At 44.5% G+C, this 19,617-nt stretch overlaps 1 protein-coding gene across 2 annotated transcripts in view; it reads left to right on the forward strand.

Annotated features, from left to right (window-relative positions):
* The window catches only part of PA2G4 (proliferation-associated 2G4), a 53,328-nt gene that overhangs the window by 29,953 nt on the left and 3,758 nt on the right, over positions 1 to 19,617 (forward strand). For both annotated transcript variants that reach the window (XM_068267623.1, XM_068267624.1), the window contains exons 4-12: positions 4,020 to 4,089; positions 5,024 to 5,116; positions 7,215 to 7,278; positions 9,772 to 9,850; positions 11,320 to 11,398; positions 11,483 to 11,616; positions 13,578 to 13,672; positions 17,402 to 17,529; positions 18,051 to 18,104. In XM_068267623.1, coding sequence (XP_068123724.1) covers positions 4,020 to 4,089; positions 5,024 to 5,116; positions 7,215 to 7,278; positions 9,772 to 9,850; positions 11,320 to 11,398; positions 11,483 to 11,616; positions 13,578 to 13,672; positions 17,402 to 17,529; positions 18,051 to 18,104 — 796 coding nt within the window. The remainder of the gene's footprint in view (positions 1 to 4,019; positions 4,090 to 5,023; positions 5,117 to 7,214; positions 7,279 to 9,771; positions 9,851 to 11,319; positions 11,399 to 11,482; positions 11,617 to 13,577; positions 13,673 to 17,401; positions 17,530 to 18,050; positions 18,105 to 19,617) is intronic.

Genomic DNA, 19,617 nt, shown 5'->3' on the forward strand with positions numbered 1-19,617 from the left:
CAGGAATGGCCTTGCGGGAGAAAAAGTGTCTGCTGGGGAGCTGCCAGTCTGGGGCTGCGCAAGCAAGCAGCGCACGAATGTCGCTCCCCTCCTGCACGAGCGTGTACGGCAGGAGTTGGGAGCACATGGCCCGTGCCAGCAAGCCGTTCAGCTGCCGCACGCGACGGCTGCTGGGAGGCAGAGCCCTAACCACCCCCTGGAAGGACTCGCTCAAAAGGCTCTGGCGTGGCCTTTTGCTGGCACGGGAATCAGCAGACACAGCGGAGGAGGCCACTGAGGACTGGCTGCCAGAACAGGCCTCAGTGTCGGCGGCAGGAGTTGCAGAGGGGGGAGGAGCAGTGCGTTTCCGCACTCCTGCTGGTGCTGCTGGAGGAGCAGGAGGGCGGGTGGCTGCTGCTGCTGCTGCTGAAGGCTGTGCAGTGATGGGTGTGGTGCCACTGCCAGCACCAGATGCCTTCAGCCTCTGGAACTCCTCATGCTGGTGGAAATGTTTCGCAGCAAGGTGGTTGATGAGCGAGCTGGTGCTGAACTTTAAGGGGTCTGCACCTCTGCTCAACTTCCGCTGACAGTGGTTGCAAGTGGCGTACTTGCTGTACACAGTGGGCATGGTGAAATATCGCCAGATTGGTGACAGAAACATCCCCCTACGGCATGGAAGCGCTGCTGCCTGTCTCCCTGTGGTGGTTGGGGGGGGGGGGCTTGGGTGCGGCTGGTGGTGGTACTGGCAGATGCTGCTGCTGCTGCTGAGCCTGAGACACCAGCAGGCTGTGGGACCTGCCTACTGCTGCCAATGCTTGCAATGATGCGCCTCCTTGCAAGGCCCACAAGAGCATCCTCCTCCTCCTCCTCAGAGCTGCTGAGGACGACATCCCCTGGAGGTGGTGGCACCCAGTCTCTGTCTGTCACCGGGTCATCATCATCCTCCCCCTCCTGAAACATGTCCTGCTGGGATGATGACCCCCCAAACTCCTCTCCTGATGCATGGATGGGCTGCTTGACTGTCGCCACAGTCTTGCTGTCCAATCCCTCATCCCCCAAAGTGCCCATCAGCATCTCCTCCTCAAAATCGCCAACAACAGCAGACAATACCCTGATGGTGCCTGGGGTAAAAATACTGCTGAGTGACAGGTCGCCAACTTGTGACGGTGAACTGGCCTCCTCCCCAGACCCTGCTGGGCGGCTGCTGCGAACAGGGGTGGTGGTGGTGGTGGTGAGGGTGGAGGCCTCGGATGCAGAGCTGATGGCGGGCTGCTCATCCTCCGTCATGAGTTGCACCACAGTGTCTGCATGCTTTTCCTCAATGGGACGTTTCCGACCCGGCTGGAGGAAAATCGGAGCAGGTGCTACACGCTGCTGCTGCTGTGTCTCTGCAGCGTGAGTTGCAGATGCTCCTGCTGGGCGGCGCCCAAGGCGTCCACGGCCAGTGGCTATGGGAGGAATGTTAGCCACTGACGCTGCTGCTGCTGCTGCGGAACTGTGCATGGTGCCGCGGCCTGCCACAATGCTGCTCCCTCTCCTCCTGATTCCCTTGCTGCCCTTCCCCTTGCCCAAACCGCGCTGGCTGCCACTTCCAGACATCTTCGATGTTTTGGGCGTATAGACAAAAGTTTTTTAAAAGGGCGGGTGAAAAGTGGGGTACTTTAATGGAGTGGGTTGGTGGGTGAGGTGACTGAGTGAGTGTCCCTAGTACAGTAAGTAAGTAGTAACAGTCAGGAAGTACAACTAGCAGTTACAATAATCAGTAGTAATCACAAGTAAATTTAGTGTGTGTACACTACAGACAGTGAGTGCACGCACACGCAAACACGCGCAGGAGCTAGCATATGAACAGTGACTGAGTGAGTGTCCCTAGTACAGTAAGTAAGTAAGTAGTAACAGTCAGTAAGTACAACTAATTACAATAATCAATTACAATAATCAATCAGTTATCAGAAGGAAATAGAGTGTGTGTAGTGTGTACACAGAAAGTGAGTGCACACACGCAGGAGCTAGTAGCCTATGAACAGTGACTGAGTGTCCTAGACTCCTAGTAGTGTAAGAGTAAGTAGTAACAGTAAGTACAAACAACTAACTAATTACAATAATCAATCAGTTATCAGAAGGAAATAGAGTGTGTGTAGTGTGTACACAGACAGTGAGTGCACACACGCAGGAGCTAGTAGCCTATGAACAGTGACTGAGTGTCCTAGACTCCTAGTACAGTAAGTAGTAACAGTAAGTACAACTAACTAATTACAATAATCAATCAGTTATCAGAAGGAAATAGAGTGTGTGTAGTGTGTACACAGAAAGTGAGTGCACACACGCAGGAGCAGCTAGTAGCCTATGAACAGTGACAGTGAGTGTCCTAGTACAGTTACAGTATATAACTACAATACTAATACAATCAGTAGTAAAGGACAGCAGAAATACTGGTATAGAATAGAGAGAAATAAACAGAGGACAGGAGGACAGCTGCCCACACAGGCAAGGCCCTGAGGCCTAAAGCTGTAAGCCTGCAGCAGCTGGCCTGTCTCTATGTAACACAAAAGCTACTAACTAAAATACAATGTCTAACTAACTAACAACAATATAGGTGTGTATAGGAGGTGTATGTGAGCAAAAACGCTAGGTAAATGACCACAATAGAGCTCTTGCTAAGCCAAAGCACAAAGGAGCAACTCTCTCTCTGTACAAGTCTCAGGCAAGCACGGAGAAACGGAACATGGCGGCCGCTATTTATAGGGTAGGGGCTGGCCAGGGTCCCCCTGTGTGATTGGCTGCCGTCAGAGGGCCTGGGAGCCCTCTGATTGGCTCTAAGGACATCAATCTGGGCTATGACGCTATTCGAGCTCGGTACCGAGCTCGAATAGCGCCGTTTTGCTCGAATAGCTCGAATAGTGAATGGGCTATTCGAGTGTACTCGAATAGCCCATTCGAATAGCTACAGCTTTTCGGAGCTTGAATACCGAGCTCGAATAGCTGGAAAAGAGCTCGAATATTCGAGCTACTCGAATATTCGAGCTCTGCTGAGCACCACTGATCACAACATAACAAAATGTTATATACAATAGCCAATGGACATGTTAAGTATTAAAATAAAAAAATAGGTTTTTTTTTTTCTTTGTTTTGTTATAAATGTATTAAATGTCTCACCACTTGATTAATAATGTCATAATGTATTACTAATTTTAGCCTCTATGATGAGGGATTAAAATCACTTTGACCACCTATCTGTTACAAAAACACTTCCACAGTGGGCTATATACCAGCTCTCTGTCACTACCCTCTGCCAGGTCCCCTGGATTTCCCCATACCCCCTGTGGACCCTTCCCTGCTGCCTGTTCCTGTGCAAGATGTTTGGTGTCAGTTCAGATGGGTAGTTGACATGTCTGGTCTAATAAAGACACAATGCAATTTCCCATTCGTTCGACAAGTGATCAGACAGAAAGTTGTACCATGTATACATGTCCAAACTGCTCCTGATCGAAGGGATCGATTTTCCGCTGATAACTTTGCAAAATCGATCCCTTTCTTGATCGGAAACGGATCGAACATGTCTGAAATAATTGTCTGATTCCCGTCGATTGGGCGGGGAAATGACATTGTGTGTTCCCAGCATAACAGTCCAGCAAAAATGTAAAGAATTAAGGAGACCCATTGCCTTGATGCACATGTGTGGAGAGCAGAAATAGCATTACTAGTGCACAGCCGTCTCAGTGAGCTTAGCAGTCTAGCAAAAATTGATTGACTGGACTTGGCTGTGGCACATGGAAAGAATGGTGGAGACCCACTGCCTTGATGCACATTTAAAAGCTAGTGGAGAGCAGAAATGTTAATGCCGGTGTATAGCCTTCTGTAAGTGAATGAAACATTAGTTTGAGGCATGGTGGATCAAAACTGTATTATTGCTCAGGGACTCTCTTTTTAGTAATTTACTTAAAATTTAAAAGTTCATGCCATTTGCTGGTAAAATAGAAGCTGTTGTCTCTTTAGAGATAACCTGATGTAAGCAATTGATTGTAAATGTTGTATTTCAGTGACCTTGGAGTCCATGTGGATGGCTTTATTGCTAATGTTGCCCACAGCTTTGTTGTTGGTGCCACCAAGGTAAGGTTGCTTAATTTTATTTTTTTTCTACAAAGCTTAAGGTGCTATTATGTTACTGGCCCTTAAAAATGACATTGGGTAGGATCCTCACACGGATTGCATTAAAATACAACGGACCTTACTGCCTGGCACATGAATAAGTATACAGGCAGACACTCTCCGGCCAGTCCCTGCTGTGTGTGTCCTTTTCGACTTAATGAAGCCCGTTCCGCCTGCATTTGCTGCCTATTAGAGCATTACCCACACAGCTGCAAATGCAGACTGGGGCTTCAGTAATGCTGGAAACCATACACAGTAGGGATAGAGTAAGCCGTGCATGGGGTACTGGCCAGCATATGCCTGTATACTTGGGCATGTGACAGCAGCCGGATCAGTCTTTAATTGACCACTCTACAATTGCTGTGGTTGCATACAGAACTTCTACTTCCACAGTAGTTGTCTAGTCTTACGGAGGTGGATTTACTATCCTACGGTAAAAAGGACCAAATGCCTCTAGAGCAGGCTAACTGCACAACATGCAGCACATGGGTAATCCTTGCTTTGCTATGGTAATGCATGCTGCTAAAGAAACGGAACCTGCATTACCCATTTTTCAAGAGTTGGGCTGATTGAAAGTGTAACTTTATTGAATAGATCTTAAAGGAATACTGTAGGGGGGTCGGGGGAAAATGAGTTGAACTTACCCGGGGCTTCTAATGGTCCCCCGCAGACATCATGTGCCCGCGCAGCCACTCACCGATGCTCTAGCCCCCCCCCCCTCCGGTTCCCCCACCTACCTTTAATAAACTTTGTTACTTTTTTGCAATATTCATTTATAAATGTGTTCATTGTTTGCCCACTTTAAAATGTTTTCACCCATATTTGCATTCTCAAATATCTTTTTTTTTTTTTTTTCTCATTTTAAAATCTTACATTCCCTTCCTTTTTGTTTCAGGAGTCTGCAGTCACTGGTCGTAAAGCGGACGTTGTCAAGGCGGCTCACCTGTGTGCAGAAGCTGCTCTCCGTCTGGTAAAGCCTGGAAATCAGGTGAGGAGGTTATCTGTTGCCTGAGTGTATGCCAGCCTTACACCTGTTTGTAGAGCGAATGGTAACTAATTCCGCTGCAGCAGAGTAAGTGTGTTTTGTCCTTGACAGTTAATAAGTGTTACAAAGTGATCCACGTGGTGAATTCTCAGGAAGCTACATGTAGAATTAAGAATAAGGGTCGGTTTCCCGTGCAAAACGATGCGGTTCCCTTGTGCATTTTCTGTACAATTTGTAGTGCAATTCCAAAGTTGTACTGGTTGAGATAAATGTACTAGCACCAAAAATGCAGCACTAGTGGGAATAGGGCCACGATTTACATGATCAAAAAATGTATGTGTGGTCAGCAGACCATGGTGAGTGCAGAAAACTGGATGAGGGCATGTTTAAACAAGCCCTTAATCATAAGTGTAATAGTCATAATTCAACAATCTGGGATATTAACAGATGTCTTGGCAGAACTTGCATGTAGCTAGACATCATGGAAAATGACAGTCCTGATGAACTCTGTGCTGGCTCTGGAATTGGCACGCTGCTGATAAACTAAGTGATTACCTCCTTTTACCTTCTGCCAGGCTAGCCTGTGGTAATGGCGTCCATCTAATACTCCAATTCGATTGGTTCATTTTCAAGCCGCTTAAATTTGCATTTAAAATCGGCATAACCCTGAATGTGCTTGGAACTATTTGTATCTCATTAACCATCCCAAATAACAAATCTTAAGTGGGATTTCTAGACACCGGTACTGGCCAATCAGATATTGTCATTGTTGACAAGGGCCAGAAGACAGTGGAGATGAATGTCGCATGACATAATCAGGAAGCAATTTGAGAAGCTGATGAGATACCAGGGCCTGAAAGTTGAGGATTTGAAAAAATGAATGCCAGAGTATTGAACTTGGGGCTGTGGCTGCTGAGGTTGAAAAGTGAAATTGGTATATCCCCGGGAAGTGTAAGGGCTCTTTGCATAATGTAGTACTTGTAACAGCTGATCTACTGTGCAGAGACCTCAAACTTGTAGAAAAAAGACCTACCATCAGGGAAAGAGAGATGTTGGGAGAGAAATGTGCTGCTAATCTGTATGCAACTGCATTGTAGGGCCTGTAGGCTTATGTCCTCTCTAATTTTTAAATTTACTGAGAATGCGGTCACTAGTGTAAAAACAAGCAAAATAGTGGCAGGGTTTGAAAGCTATATCTTCTATAGGCAGGTGCAGATTTTGTTGCCGGTGGCAGGTGTGTGCAGTTCCCTTACATTAGGAATCAGGTGTTTATACTTGGGCCTCTTTCAGACAGACAGCTGACGAGCAGTGCTGCTCTCCTGCATCAGCCAGGCACTTGTTAGCACCCGCCAGGCACTTGTTAGCACCCGCGCGCAGCTGTGCTTAGACACGACATGTTGCGTCTCTCTGCCACTGGGTAAAGCCACCATGTGTCTGACGTGTGGTGTAATAAATGCTGCTTTGTGACTGCATTTTAACCACTTCGGACCACGGGCTTAAACACCCCCTAAAAACTAGGCCATTTTTTATAAATTAGGCCACACTGTGTGTGTGTACAGTTTTCTCCCCCCTCCCCTCCCCTTGCAACCTTTGTGTAATTGGGAGGTTTTGAACTTTCTTTCATACATGCTGTATGTAGTTTTGTCAGATGTAATACTTTGCAATATACTTCAATGTAAATTTCATGCAGTTTGGAATTGGTCTAAACCAAATCAATTGGAAGTGCATTTGACTGTCCCAATTGGAAGCAGCATACAAGCTCTGTGACATCACATCTGCATGGGAGTTGGAATTATTTGCGTCTCACTGACCATCTCGATGCATAGTGGTGGTATGCTCATTTGGAGCGAATTTTTTTTTTTTTTTTTTTTTTTTTTTTTTTTTAATTGAAACCATGTTTTAATTCCTCTTGTGGTTTCTCTTTGGCAGAGAATCAGTCTTTCAGTGAAACTAAAATCTGTCAGGTTTACATCTAAATCACACATGTGCTGGCTCTGTCTTATCCTAATTGTCTGGTGTGTTTATAGCTAGTTTTGGAAGTGGAGTTATATCTGTTCTAGTAAACCTGCTGGAAAGCTGATACATTTTTTTTCTTTCTCAGAACACACAAGTAACTGAAGCTTGGAACAAGATTGCTCCTTCTTTCAACTGTAATCCAATTGAAGGTTTGTACTTCCAATCCTATTTCTTCAAGTGCAGAAGGCCTGGAAAATTTTGTGTGTGCACAAAGTGTAAGGCTTGTTTCACACATACATCTTGCACATCTCTAGTCCAGTCCTGTCAGTTTTCTATCCATTTTGCCTGACTGGTAACTGTACACTTTTTATGTGTGAACACAGCCGGGATGTAGCTAGAAATCACTGGGCCCCCTGCGAAACTTTGGATGGGCCCACCCCCGCTTTCTGCACAGGTAAACTCAGAACCAATGTTCAATTGGCTAGTGCAGATGCATATAAAAACACAGCAGTGAAGCATAGCACACATTTTCTCTATCAGTTGTTAGCTTCGGTGAAAGAACGTGCATGTTTTCACACATACAGACACACGTGGTGTGCAGAAAACCAACAGACCAGCGTGCTCCCAGCCTCAGCTTATTACACTAACTCTGTCCATCGCTGATGGAGCAGAGCTGGCTCTGCAGCCTTCTCCAGCATTTCTACAGTACAGAGCACTTGGGGAGGGGTAGAGAGGTTGTCGGCTGGGCGCTGTACCGTAGAACCTGCTGCACACTGAATAGGGCCAAACACAAAAGGATTGCTCACTCCCAGACAGCACTCTGCTACTTATATAGTCTGCAGACTGCCAGTCAGAAGTGCAAATACATTACACCTAGTCTGCAGTACTTAATTGAGCAGAGGATGAGCAATTCAGCCAATCGTTGAAGAGGGTTCAGTTGCATATAGACAATGGCTATATGACCAGCAGGGGGCACAAGCCGGCATGAAACTCCCTCTCATCTGCCCCCCCTCCTAACTAAACTAAATAAGGAGCTGCAATTCAAGTTTACAATATACAAACACTAGTGCACATGACAGAAGGGGGGCCCCGAGCACTGCACACTGAATAGGGACAGTCTACAAAACTTTGTATGATTTTATTATCAGTGGCTGAGCAGTTGCAGTCATTAGAGCAATTAGGTCACTGTCAGGGTAATATCGATCTAGGAGACTCTTTGACACGGCTGCATTTTGGAGTTTTTGCCAAATGCAGAATTTTTGTTTTAATAGCACAACTGTACCTAGGTGCTCTAAACCCCAGGTATTCTGTGAGAATACTAATTTTACCAAAAACCTGTCCATCCTTTTGCTTCCTTCCTACCAGCTGTTGTGGTCTTAGAGGACCTAACCTATATGTACAAAATAAGTGACGTAAGGAGTCACTGGTCAATCAGCTGGATTGTAGTCTTGCAAACCAGTGATCAACAGGTCTCCAAATAACATATATACAAGTATGGGGAGAGACTTGACACAAGTATCATAACTGTCAGTCTCACTTTGGTACTGATACACATATATATGCAAGAAAGAAATAAAAGTACGTTACTGTAAGGTGCGAGGTCTTTGCTGCCCCCCCCCCCCCCTCCCAGTGCTGGCAATCAGTCAGAGGATACTGGGGTGTAGCTAGTCCCACCACGGCAGAGTACTGTTAAAAGTAATTGCAAAAGGACATGGCAAAATAGGAGTGTGGTAACATAACTGTGGTGGAGGCTAAGTGTGAGACTGCCATCAATCACAGAGAGACCTGTATGCTCCTACATAGTAGTATTATAGCCATGAAACACCTTCACAGAAGGTATAGAGCTGGGGTAGAAATGGGTGATATATACAATTTACAGTGCTAGTGTCATTCGACTAGGACTGAGCTCTGTCTTGGGCTATATTGCTGTGGGATTTCTTGTGGTGGGGGGATACTTTTTATGATTTGTACACTGTTCTATTTCCTGACGAATCTCTTGTTTTATAGTGAAACTAGTCCTAGTCGAATGACACTAGCACTGTAAATTGTGTATATCACCCATTTCTACCCCAGCTCTATACCTTCTGTGAAGGCATATTTGTTTCATGGCTATAATACTACTGTGTAGGAGCATACAGGTCTCTCTGTGATTGATGGCAGTCTCACACTTGGCCTCCACCACAGTTATGTTACCACACTCCTATTTTGCCATGTGCTTTTGCAATCACTTTTAACAGTACTCTGCCGTGGTGGGACTAGCTACACCCCAGTATCCTCTGACTGATTGCCAGCACTGGGGGGGATCAGCAAAGACCTCGCACCTTACAGCAACATACTTTTATTTCTTTCTTGCATATATATGTGTATCAGTACTAAAGTGAGACTGACAGTTATGATACTTGTGTCAAGTCTCTCCTCATACTTGTATATATGTTTGGAGACCTGTTGATCACTGGTTTACAAGACTACAATCCAGCTGATTGACCAGTGACTCCTTACGTCACTTATTTTGTACATATACGTTAGGTCCTTTGTTGGGACATAGTTTGTGAACAAATATTACCTGTACTCCCATTTGGTTTGTTTATGCTAGTGGTCTTAGAGGAGGCAGAAATAATTTTACTGTTCAGCTTTGCGTTTGTGAGAGTTTGTGTTTTAAGGCTTCACTGAAAGCTGATCCTGTCTTTTCTCTTTCTTCTTAGGAATGCTTTCACATCAGCTGAAGCAGCATGTTATTGATGGAGAGAAGACCATCATCCAAAACCCAACTGACCAGCAAAAGTACGTTGCTCCCTTTTAAGCAGATTTTTGGGGGATAAAAGCGCACCTATAAAAATCTATGCAACACCATTTTGAACAGATCTATCCCCAGAGTAAAACAGGTCAGTGTATCAGAGATCCAAGATCTCTGAATCTCGTGAATCCTTGCATTCTCCAGCTAAGAACATAACTTATTCACAGGCAATGATAGTAAGTTGGGGAACTAAAGAGTTTAATGTTGGTAATCCTTAGTTAAATTTGCTCCATCATCCTACTAAACTGTATTGCTGGAAAGTTATTTTCCTACGCAACTGAAGTGTAGCTCCTACTACTGTAAACACTCTGTCTACAGCTGATCCCGCTAAAGGTACAACACACACAATTGCTCACTACCAGTTCAAGCAAATTCCTACCTTTATCTGGTCAGCAGGCGCCAGTCAGCCAATCAGGTGTACGGTCATACACCCTTTGCCTCTAAAGGTGGCCATACACTCAATGATTTTCTTATTGGATTCCTTGTAGATTCTATTCATTTGCTGGAAATCAATTCGCCAAAATGTTTTTTTTTATTACCCTCTTTCAACAAAAATCGACTTTAAAGAATCGATCGGACAGGATGGAAAATGTAAAATAGGGGGTGGGGCAAGAGTATTGGCAGATTGATGGCGTATAGCAGAGGTGCCCACACTTTTTTAGCCTGTGAGCTACTTTTAAAAATTAGCAAGTCAAAATTATTTACCTATGTACAATTTTAGGAGCACAATTGTAAATACAGAATGGAAAATGTAGTGCGGTTAGGATCTACCATGAAGTCCTTCGCGATCTACTGGTAGATCGCAATCTACCCATTGGGCACCCCTGGCATATAGCTCTGTACTATATCGAACAGTGCAACGATCAATTTTTCAACAGATTCCCTGCTGCAATCTACTGGAAATTGATAAGCAGTGTATAGTATGAATCTATTCCTTTGGAATCTATTATTTTTGGAAAAATCTAAGTGTATGGCCAGCTTTAGATTTTCACCCAAAAAAATGAAAATGTTTAAAGTTAATTTAGGCATGATAAGCTGGTTTCAATAGGTTAGACTGGATATAAACATTGAATCTGTTTAAAAACAAAAAAACTGCCACCTCCTGGAATTTATATGAATTGGACATTGGTGGGGAAAACACGTTCTCATTGAGCCGCAAGGAACAAATTAAATCGGATATAAATAAACAAAAACAGATTGCTGCTATCCAGTGGGACAAAAAAAAATCAAATTTGAGAGGGTCATTCTGAAAAGATGTTGTTTCCATGGAACAACCCTGTAGTTGGTAGCTGCATTGCATAACTGCTACAGCTGTGTGCGACTGCAATGTACCACCAAGTCTGTCTTGTTCAGTGATCCTTCTTAAAAAGTTAATAAACTGTTTGGTCTTTTGGTAGTAGTTTGTGCAATAATGTCACTAGACTGTTGTTTATATAGTATGTTTCCCTAATTTCAGAAAGGACCATGAAAAAGCAGAGTTTGAGGTTCATGAAGTTTATGCTATCGATGTTCTTGTTAGCACTGGGGAAGGAAAGGTGAGTTATGAGGACCACACACTGCACCTTTCAGTCAGAAGGCATCCATTTGTTTGGTACCAATGAAATAATTTGTTTCAACAGGCAAGGGATGCTGGACAGAGGACAACCATTTACAAAAGGGATCCCACTAAACAGTATGGCTTGAAGATGAAAACCTCTCGTGCCTTTTTCAGTGAAGTTGAGAGACGTTTTGGTGCAATGCCATTTACTCTCAGGTATGTACCAAACCTTTGTGTGTGTTATTTTGAATTGTAAGACTTTACATGTTTGAAATTCTATAGTCCATATCGAAAGAACACAAGTATAAAACTATTTCATGACTAGACAAGTAAATTGTTAATATTGTCTTCTCCAAGGGCTTGTTCTTTAAAATGTTGTAATGGATATTGCATTGTGACTGACACATGGGCTACAAGAGGAAAGTCATCACACACCTGTATCACACACTTGTTTTGTTTTTACTTGAGGGCTTTAACTACCTAACGCCCCAGGACTGCTTAATACCGATTGGCGTCAAGTCCTGGAGCTGCAGTTCAGTAGGGGATGCGCGCGCACATGCGTGATCGTTCCCTGCCGATTCATGGAGCTCCGTGATCAGCCTGCTAGCTGCGATAGCGGCTAGCAGGCCGATAGTCCCCTTTGTTTACATTTGTACAGCGCTGCTATCTAGTGCAGCACTGTACAAGGGACACCTGGCTGTCCGAGTGACAGGGGATCGAAGCCCTCTCATAGGCTGATGCCTATGAGTGGCGGAGAAGAGGACGGATCGCCGTCCTAAGCAAATAAGGATGGGGCGGAAAGGAGAGGGAGGGAAAAATCTGGCACAGAAAGCCTGACGTGCTTAGTAGTAGGGCTGTGCAACAACCTGACAAAGCTGCACAGCCCTGTGTTGTGAAATATGGCCTGGTTACTAGGGGGGTGTAAGCCTGTGGTCCTGAAGTGGTTAAAGGACAACTGAGGGTGAGGGGTTATATGGAGGCTGCCCTATTTACCAGTTGCCTGGCAATCCTGTTGATCCTCTTACTATAATACCTCTAGCTATAGACCTGAACGAAAAATGCAGCAGATTAGGCGTTTCTGACATTGTTACAGCCAAATAGATCAGCATGGCTGCCAGACAACTGGTATTTAGAGATGGATACTTGCTGAAACAAAATGAGTACATTGAACAATTTGTGTCACCGTCTGGTCTTTATTATTATTATTATTATTATTATTATTATTATTTGATTTATATAGCGTCAACATATTACGTAGCGCTGTACAATAAATAGGATTACAGACAATAACAGGGTTGACAGAACAATACAGGTAACAGACCATAGATACAACAATACAGGTAATAGCAATAAGATACACAACACAATGCAGATAATAGTACAATGCCAGATCATAAACTGGAATGGTAGTGGTAAAAAATTACCAGTTCCAAATTCTGGGTAAAGTGCACACAGTCAAGTATGATACACAAGGGGAGAGGGCCCTGCCAAAGGCTTACAATCTAGAGGGAGGGGCTGGTGACACAAAAGGAGGGGGTGCATCAAGAAGTTATTGGCAGAAAGGATTAGGGTAGTGTTGAGTTGATGTAGGCCTCCTTGAAGAAGTGAGTTTTGAGTGCTTTTTTTGAAGGTGTTAAAGGTGGGAGCGAGCCTGATGGGCAGTGGGAGAGAGTTCCACAGGATAGGGGCAGCTCTAGTGAAGTCCTGTAGTCTGGCATGGGAGTGCGAGATGCGTGGGGTGGTTAAGAGGAGGTCGTTGGAGGAGCGAAGTGGGCGGCCAGGTGTATATCTGCTGACCAGGTCAGAGATGTAGGTTGGGCAGGACTTGTGTATGGATTTGTATGCCAAATGTGTATGCCAATATGGTCTTCAGAGAAGTTTGCAATCTAATTTCCATCCCACAACCTAAAAATTATTTTGGTGGGCCATTTCACCTACCGTCATGTTCTGGGCTTTGGGGGAAAACACTGCAGTGCCCACAGGGAAGCCATACAAACAAAAGTACATACTATGCAGATTGTGACCTGGCTGAGATATCAGTTTAAGACTCAAGTGCTGCAAAGCAAGAATGCTAGCTACAGTGCTGCTCAAAATAAAGGCCTCTATTACTCAAACTTTATCATGGATAAATTCTGTTAGTCATGGTATACACTTTTTTTTTTTCTTCTCTATTACAGGGCGTTTGAAGATGAAAAGAAGGCAAGAATGGGTGTGGTAGAATGCGCCAAGCATGAACTACTTCAACCTTTCAATGTACTTTATGAAAAGGAAGGTAAGATTGCAAATGAAACTTTATGGTTTTAAAGAATGTGTTGTGGTTCAACTTTTATAAGCCAGCTAAACTATGAAGAGTATGGGGAGAGAATCGCATTGTGGTGTCACCTGTATGTTGGAGTCAGTTCACAGCCAACTTTTCTCATTCCTACTAATAAGTCACTGTTATTGAGTTATACTCATATGGACTATGAAAAATGTTTCCACTAAATATAAGCATTGAAATCCCTTTTTAGAATTGACCCTAAAATCAATTTGTTGCATATGAAGACAGTTTTTATGTATATGCTTACTTACTGTGCACACACACCCTATAACACAGTAAGGCTCCCTGCACACTGCATGCGATTCCGAATCTGCTTTTTAATCGGTTTTTACATCCAATTCCGATTTTTAATCTTTACTGCATGCTGCATTTTGACTCCCGCTTTTTTTGTGGAATGTGTTCAGGGAAAATTGGAATTGAAAATCGGAATCGCAAAACTGATTTGCAGTGTGCAGGGAGCCTAAGGGAGTAGGGGAGAAATGGTTTATATTTTACTTGGGATATTTTGGGGGTTTAAACTTGAACTTTTATTTCTGCCACTAGTGACTGCCATTGGCCCCTGTGTGTCTGAACATAGCTAGTGACAAGTCCTCTTTAGAGATGGCCAATTAGTACCGTATATACTCGCATATAAGCCGACCCGCATATAAGCCGACCCCCCAACTTTTCCCTGAAAAAACAGGGAAAAATGATTGACCCCCATATAAGCCGGGGGTAGGAAATGCTGGATTGGTGCAGCCCCCCAGTGTGTCCCAATATAGCTAGTATAGTGCCCAGTATAGGTAGGTAGTGTCCAGTATAGCTAGTAAAGTGCCCAGTATAGCCAGTAAAGTGCCCAGTATAGCCAGTATAGTGCCCAGTATGGGTAGGTAGTGCCTCAGTTTAGTTAGTATAGTGCCCAGTTTAGCCAGTATAGTGCCCAGTTTAGCCAGTATAGTGCCCAGTTTAGCCAGTATAGTGCCCAGTTTAGCTAGTATAGTGCCCAGTTTAGCTAGTATAGTGCCCAGTTTAGCCAGTATAGTGCCCAGTTTAGCCAGTATAGTGCCCAGTTTAGCCAGTATAGTGCCCAGTTTAGCCAGTATAGTGCCCAGTTTAGCCAGTATAGTGCCCAGTTTAGCCAGTATAGTGCCCAGTTTAGCCAGTATAGTGCCCAGTTTAGCCAGTATAGTGCCCAGTTTAGCTAGTATAGTGCCCAGTTTAGCTAGTATAGTGCCCCAGTATGGCTAGTATAGTGCCCAGTTTAGCCAGTATAGTGCCCAGTTTAGCCAGTATAGTGCCCAGTTTAGCCAGTATAGTGCCCAGTTTAGCCAGTATAGTGCCCAGTTTAGCTAGTATAGTACCCAAGTATGGCTAGTATAGTGCCCAGTTTAGCTAGTATAGTGCCCCAGTATGGCTAGTAAAGTGCCCAGTTTAGCCAGTATAGTGCCCAGTTTAGCCAGTATAGTGCCCAGTTTAGCCAGTATAGTGCCCAGTTTAGCCAGTATAGTGCCCAGTTTAGCTAGTATAGTGCCCCAGTATGGCTAGTATAGTGCCCAGTTTAGCTAGTATAGTGCCCCAGTTTAGCTAGTATAGTGCCCCAGTATGGCTAGTATAGTGCCCAGTTTAGCCAGTATAGTGCCCAGTTTAGCCAGTATAGTACCCAAGTATGGCTAGTAAAGTGCCCAGTTTAGCCAGTATAGTGCCCAGTTTAGCCAGTATAGTGCCCAGTTTAGCCAGTATAGTGCCCAGTTTAGCCAGTATAGTGCCCAGTTTAGCCAGTATAGTGCCCAGTTTAGCCAGTATAGTGCCCAGTTTAGCCAGTATAGTGCCCAGTTTAGCTAGTAAAGTGCCCAGTTTAGCCAGTATAGTGCCCAGCATAGGTGGGTAGTGCTCCCCCCCGCGGCCGCCGCTGCTGCTGCTATTACCTTGTTAGACAGCGGCCGCTTCCTAATCCGCGTTCCTCTTCTTTCTCAGAGTGTATCACAGCAGCGCGCCCGGCGCTGCTGCTGTGACGATGCAGGGGGCAGGAAAGAGCGCGGCTCCCTATAGCAGCGATCTGTATCGCCGTTACCAAGGGAACCGCTCTTTCCTGCCCCCTGCATCGTCACAGCAGCAGCGCCGGGCGCGCTGCTGTGATACTCTGAGAAAGAAGAGGAACGCGGATTAGGAAGCGGCCGCTGTCTAACAAGGTAATAGCAGCAGCGGCCGCGGGGGGAGCGGGGCGCGGACCACCCGACCACCCACCACTAGACCACCAGGGAAGACTCGCATACAAGCCGACCCCCCCCAACTTTTGACCCCCTTTTTGGGGGTCAAAAATTCGCCTTGTATGCGAGTATATACGGTATCCATATTCAATCGGCATGCACATCTTGAAGTACATCATCAGTTCATATCCCTTGTATTGTAATCTTTGCACATAGGGAAAATATTCATATGAATATTGCATTCACATAACGCCTGAAAAAAACATTGCACCCTCCTATCTGGGTCCCTCTGACTAATTTCTTAAATTTGTGAGGGAATGCGCCCAAACTTTTATAGGTTGATGCACTGTATGCTTTATGTTGCATTATGCATGTTACAGGGACAGATTTTGGACACCTACAAATTCAGGGGAGCCTCTACGGAGCATATGTGACTGCAAAATGCTTAATTTTGCGAACTTAAATCTTTGCTTTTAACTTAAAGGAAACCTTAACTGAGAGGGATATGGATGTTTCCTTTAAACAATACCAGTTGCCTGGTATTCTGCTGATCTCTTTGGTTGCAGTGGTGTCTGAATCGCACCTGAAACGAGCATGCAGCTAATCCAGTCTGACTTCAGTCATAGCACCTGATCTGCATGCTTGTTCAGGGGCTGTGGCTAAAAGTATTAGAGACACAGGATCTGCAGGAGAGTCAGGCAACTGGTATTTTAAATGGAAAAATCCATATCCTTCTCAGTTTAGGTTTCCTTGAACTGTAGGGATAATAGTGCTTCCTGGATGACTGGTCTGCACACTTGCAGCAGCTGCTGAGGCATAGAACCAGGGATACTTTAGAGCAGTTCTAGTTACAAGATGTAGATCAAAGGTGAGTGAGTATGAGGGTTGATGCTTGTTTATCTCCTCCACTCCAGACCATCCTGATCAGCCCTGCTTGGTTGTTCTGGCAAGTGAGACTGGAAGCAGGGTTGAGCTCTGGATGAATTCCAAATGGGTTTCATTCGGAATTCATCTGGATAATTAATGCACCTGAGCGGGTGGTGAGGGAGAGCTAATCTTACTCGGCTGCCGTCTTTTATCCGTCCCACGCTGCGTTCCAAGCCGCGTCACGTGACTACTACTGCTTCTTCCTTCTGGGGGTTGGATGTGGGGCGTGGAAGCGCCTGACTGGAAGCAACATCAGAATTAAGTGGTTTGGAGTGGGGGGGAGTTTGATAGAAACTGAGGTGGTTGGGGAGATTGCACCTAAACAAAAGGAGGCTGCACGTTTTACTGTATAAAAAGAAAAAAAATGTGGCAGCTTATAAGTGTATAAGTGTATTTTAACCCTCTAAATGCCTTGATGAGATGGATCTCTGCAAAGGCTGTCAGTGAAAAGTCAAGTCAAGTCTTGTCAAGATCCTTCTTGTCCATGACAGTCAAAAGGTGAAATGATTTGTCAGATCTCACTGTGGTTCGAATGTTTTTGATGAGTTTCTCGTTGTATTTTCCCCAGGAGAGTATGTTGCACAATTTAAGTTCACAGTTCTCTTGATGCCTAATGGTCCTATGAGAATAACAAGTGGCCCCTTTGAGCCAGATGTATACAAGTCTGATTTAGAGGTGCAAGATACAGAGTTGAAGGTATGTGAAGGCTTTTTCTATAGCTGTAATTTCCACAGGTCCCAACTGACAATATTACCCTTTGCTGTATTTGTAGACTAACGTTAAGTTCTCAGAATTGTGCTTTGTGCCATTCATGTTGTCTGTAAAATAGGCACAAGTAGTGAAATATGCTTTTTTTGTATCTGTGGTGTTCTCTTTACAGTAATAGTCCTTCATTTATCTGAGGAAAATTAGTATACAGTATTTAACATGAAATTGAATGGTTGCCTTTGGTTTTTCTATACCTGCTAGACTTTCCGGATTAGTTATCGATGGCTGTCTCCATAGTTGTACTGTTATGTGATGGCTTCACCGACTAACAGGAAAGTTGAGAAAACAAGCTTAATTTACTGTCCCTGTACACTCAGCAGCTTCTGTTACTAGAACTTTTCACTGAAAGCAGCCCCTAAGTCTTCTGTCAGGTTTTTCTGTAACAGACTGTTGACTATTGTTGTACAGAAAGATTTCTGATGACCAAGCAATTCTTTTTGATGTTTCAGGCACTGCTGCAGAGTTCAGCTAGTCGAAAGACACAGAAAAAGAAGAAAAAGAAGGTAACTGAAGTTTTATCAATATTTAACCACTTCACCACTGAGGGGTTTTACCCCTTGAACGCCAGAGCAATTTTCACCTTTCAGCGCTCCTTCCATTCATTCGTCTATAACTTTATTATTATCGCAATGAAATGAACTGTATCTTGTTTTTTTGCCACCAATTAGGCTTTCTTTAGGTAGGGCATTATGCCAAGAATTATTTTATTCTAAATGTGTTTTAATGGGAAAATAGGAAAAAATGTGGGAAAAATTATTTTTCAGTTTTCGGCCATTATAGTTTTTAAATAATGCATGCTACTGTAATTAAAACCCATGAAATGTATTTGCCCATTTGTCCCGGTTATAAAACCGTTTAAATTATGTCCCTTTCACAATGTTTGGCGCCAATATTTTATTTGGAAATAAAGGTGCATTTTTTTTTTTCAGTTTTGCATCCATCCCTAATTACAAGCCCATAGTTTATAAAGTAACAGTGTTATACCCTCTTGACATAAATATTTAAAAAGTTCAGTCCCTAAGGTAACTGTTTGTTTTTTTATTTATTACAAAAAAAAATAAATTGGGGAGTGTGGGAGGTAATCAGTTAATTTATTGTGTAAAACTAATGTATTTGTATATGTAAAATGCTTTAGGGTGTAGTTTTACTATTTGGCCACAAGATGGCAACAGTGAGTCTTTGTTCATACGACTTGTAAGCGTCCGGAAGGACGCTTACAGGAAGCACTATGAGCCTGGGAAAATCACAATGATCGCGCTGTTTCTCATAGAAGCAGCAGATCATTGCGGGGGCTTAGATCAACGAACGGGAATAGATTTTCCCGTTCATTGATCTCCGAGCGGGCGGTGGCAGCGAGCACGAGCAGTGGGAGCACTGACAGCGGCGGTAGCGCGGGAGGTATGGATTTCTCCGTCCCTTGGTTTTATAAGGGTGGAAAAAGGGACGGAGAAATCCGTACCGCGGGGGGTAAAGTGGCATATAAAGAGTTTAGTAATATGAGGCAATAATCTTTGTTACAAAATCACTTTATTGGATCAGCTTCTTTAACCCTCCTGGCGGTCTATTAAAAACCGCCAGGGGGCAGCGCTGCCGTTTTTTTGATCATGTAGCGAGCCTAGGGCTCGCTACATGATAGCCGCGGCTCAGCGGCATCCCCCCAGCCCCTCTGATCGCTTCCGGCGATCGGAGATCAGGAAATCCCCCATCCCCATGACGACGGGGTGGGATGACGTTATGGACGTCGTGACGTCTAAGGGAGTCCCGATCCACCCCTCAGCGCTGATAGGCCAGGCAGCGCAAGGGGGGGGGGGGGGGGGGCTCTGCGGCGACGCGGATAGCTGCGAATCGGCGCGGGCGGCAGCGATCGGTGTGCTCACGCAGCTAGCAAAGGAAGATTACTCGTTATCGTTAGTCTGAAGACCTAACAAGCTGCGTTGTTTAGGTGATACCTGTAATGACTGGCTGTACCAGAGTTCTTTGCAAGCTTTCGTACAGTTTTGATCCAGTTCCGTATTG

Source organism: Hyperolius riggenbachi, chromosome 2, assembly GCF_040937935.1.
Source record: "Hyperolius riggenbachi isolate aHypRig1 chromosome 2, aHypRig1.pri, whole genome shotgun sequence".
In the NCBI taxonomy this organism is placed as follows: domain Eukaryota; kingdom Metazoa; phylum Chordata; class Amphibia; order Anura; family Hyperoliidae; genus Hyperolius; species Hyperolius riggenbachi.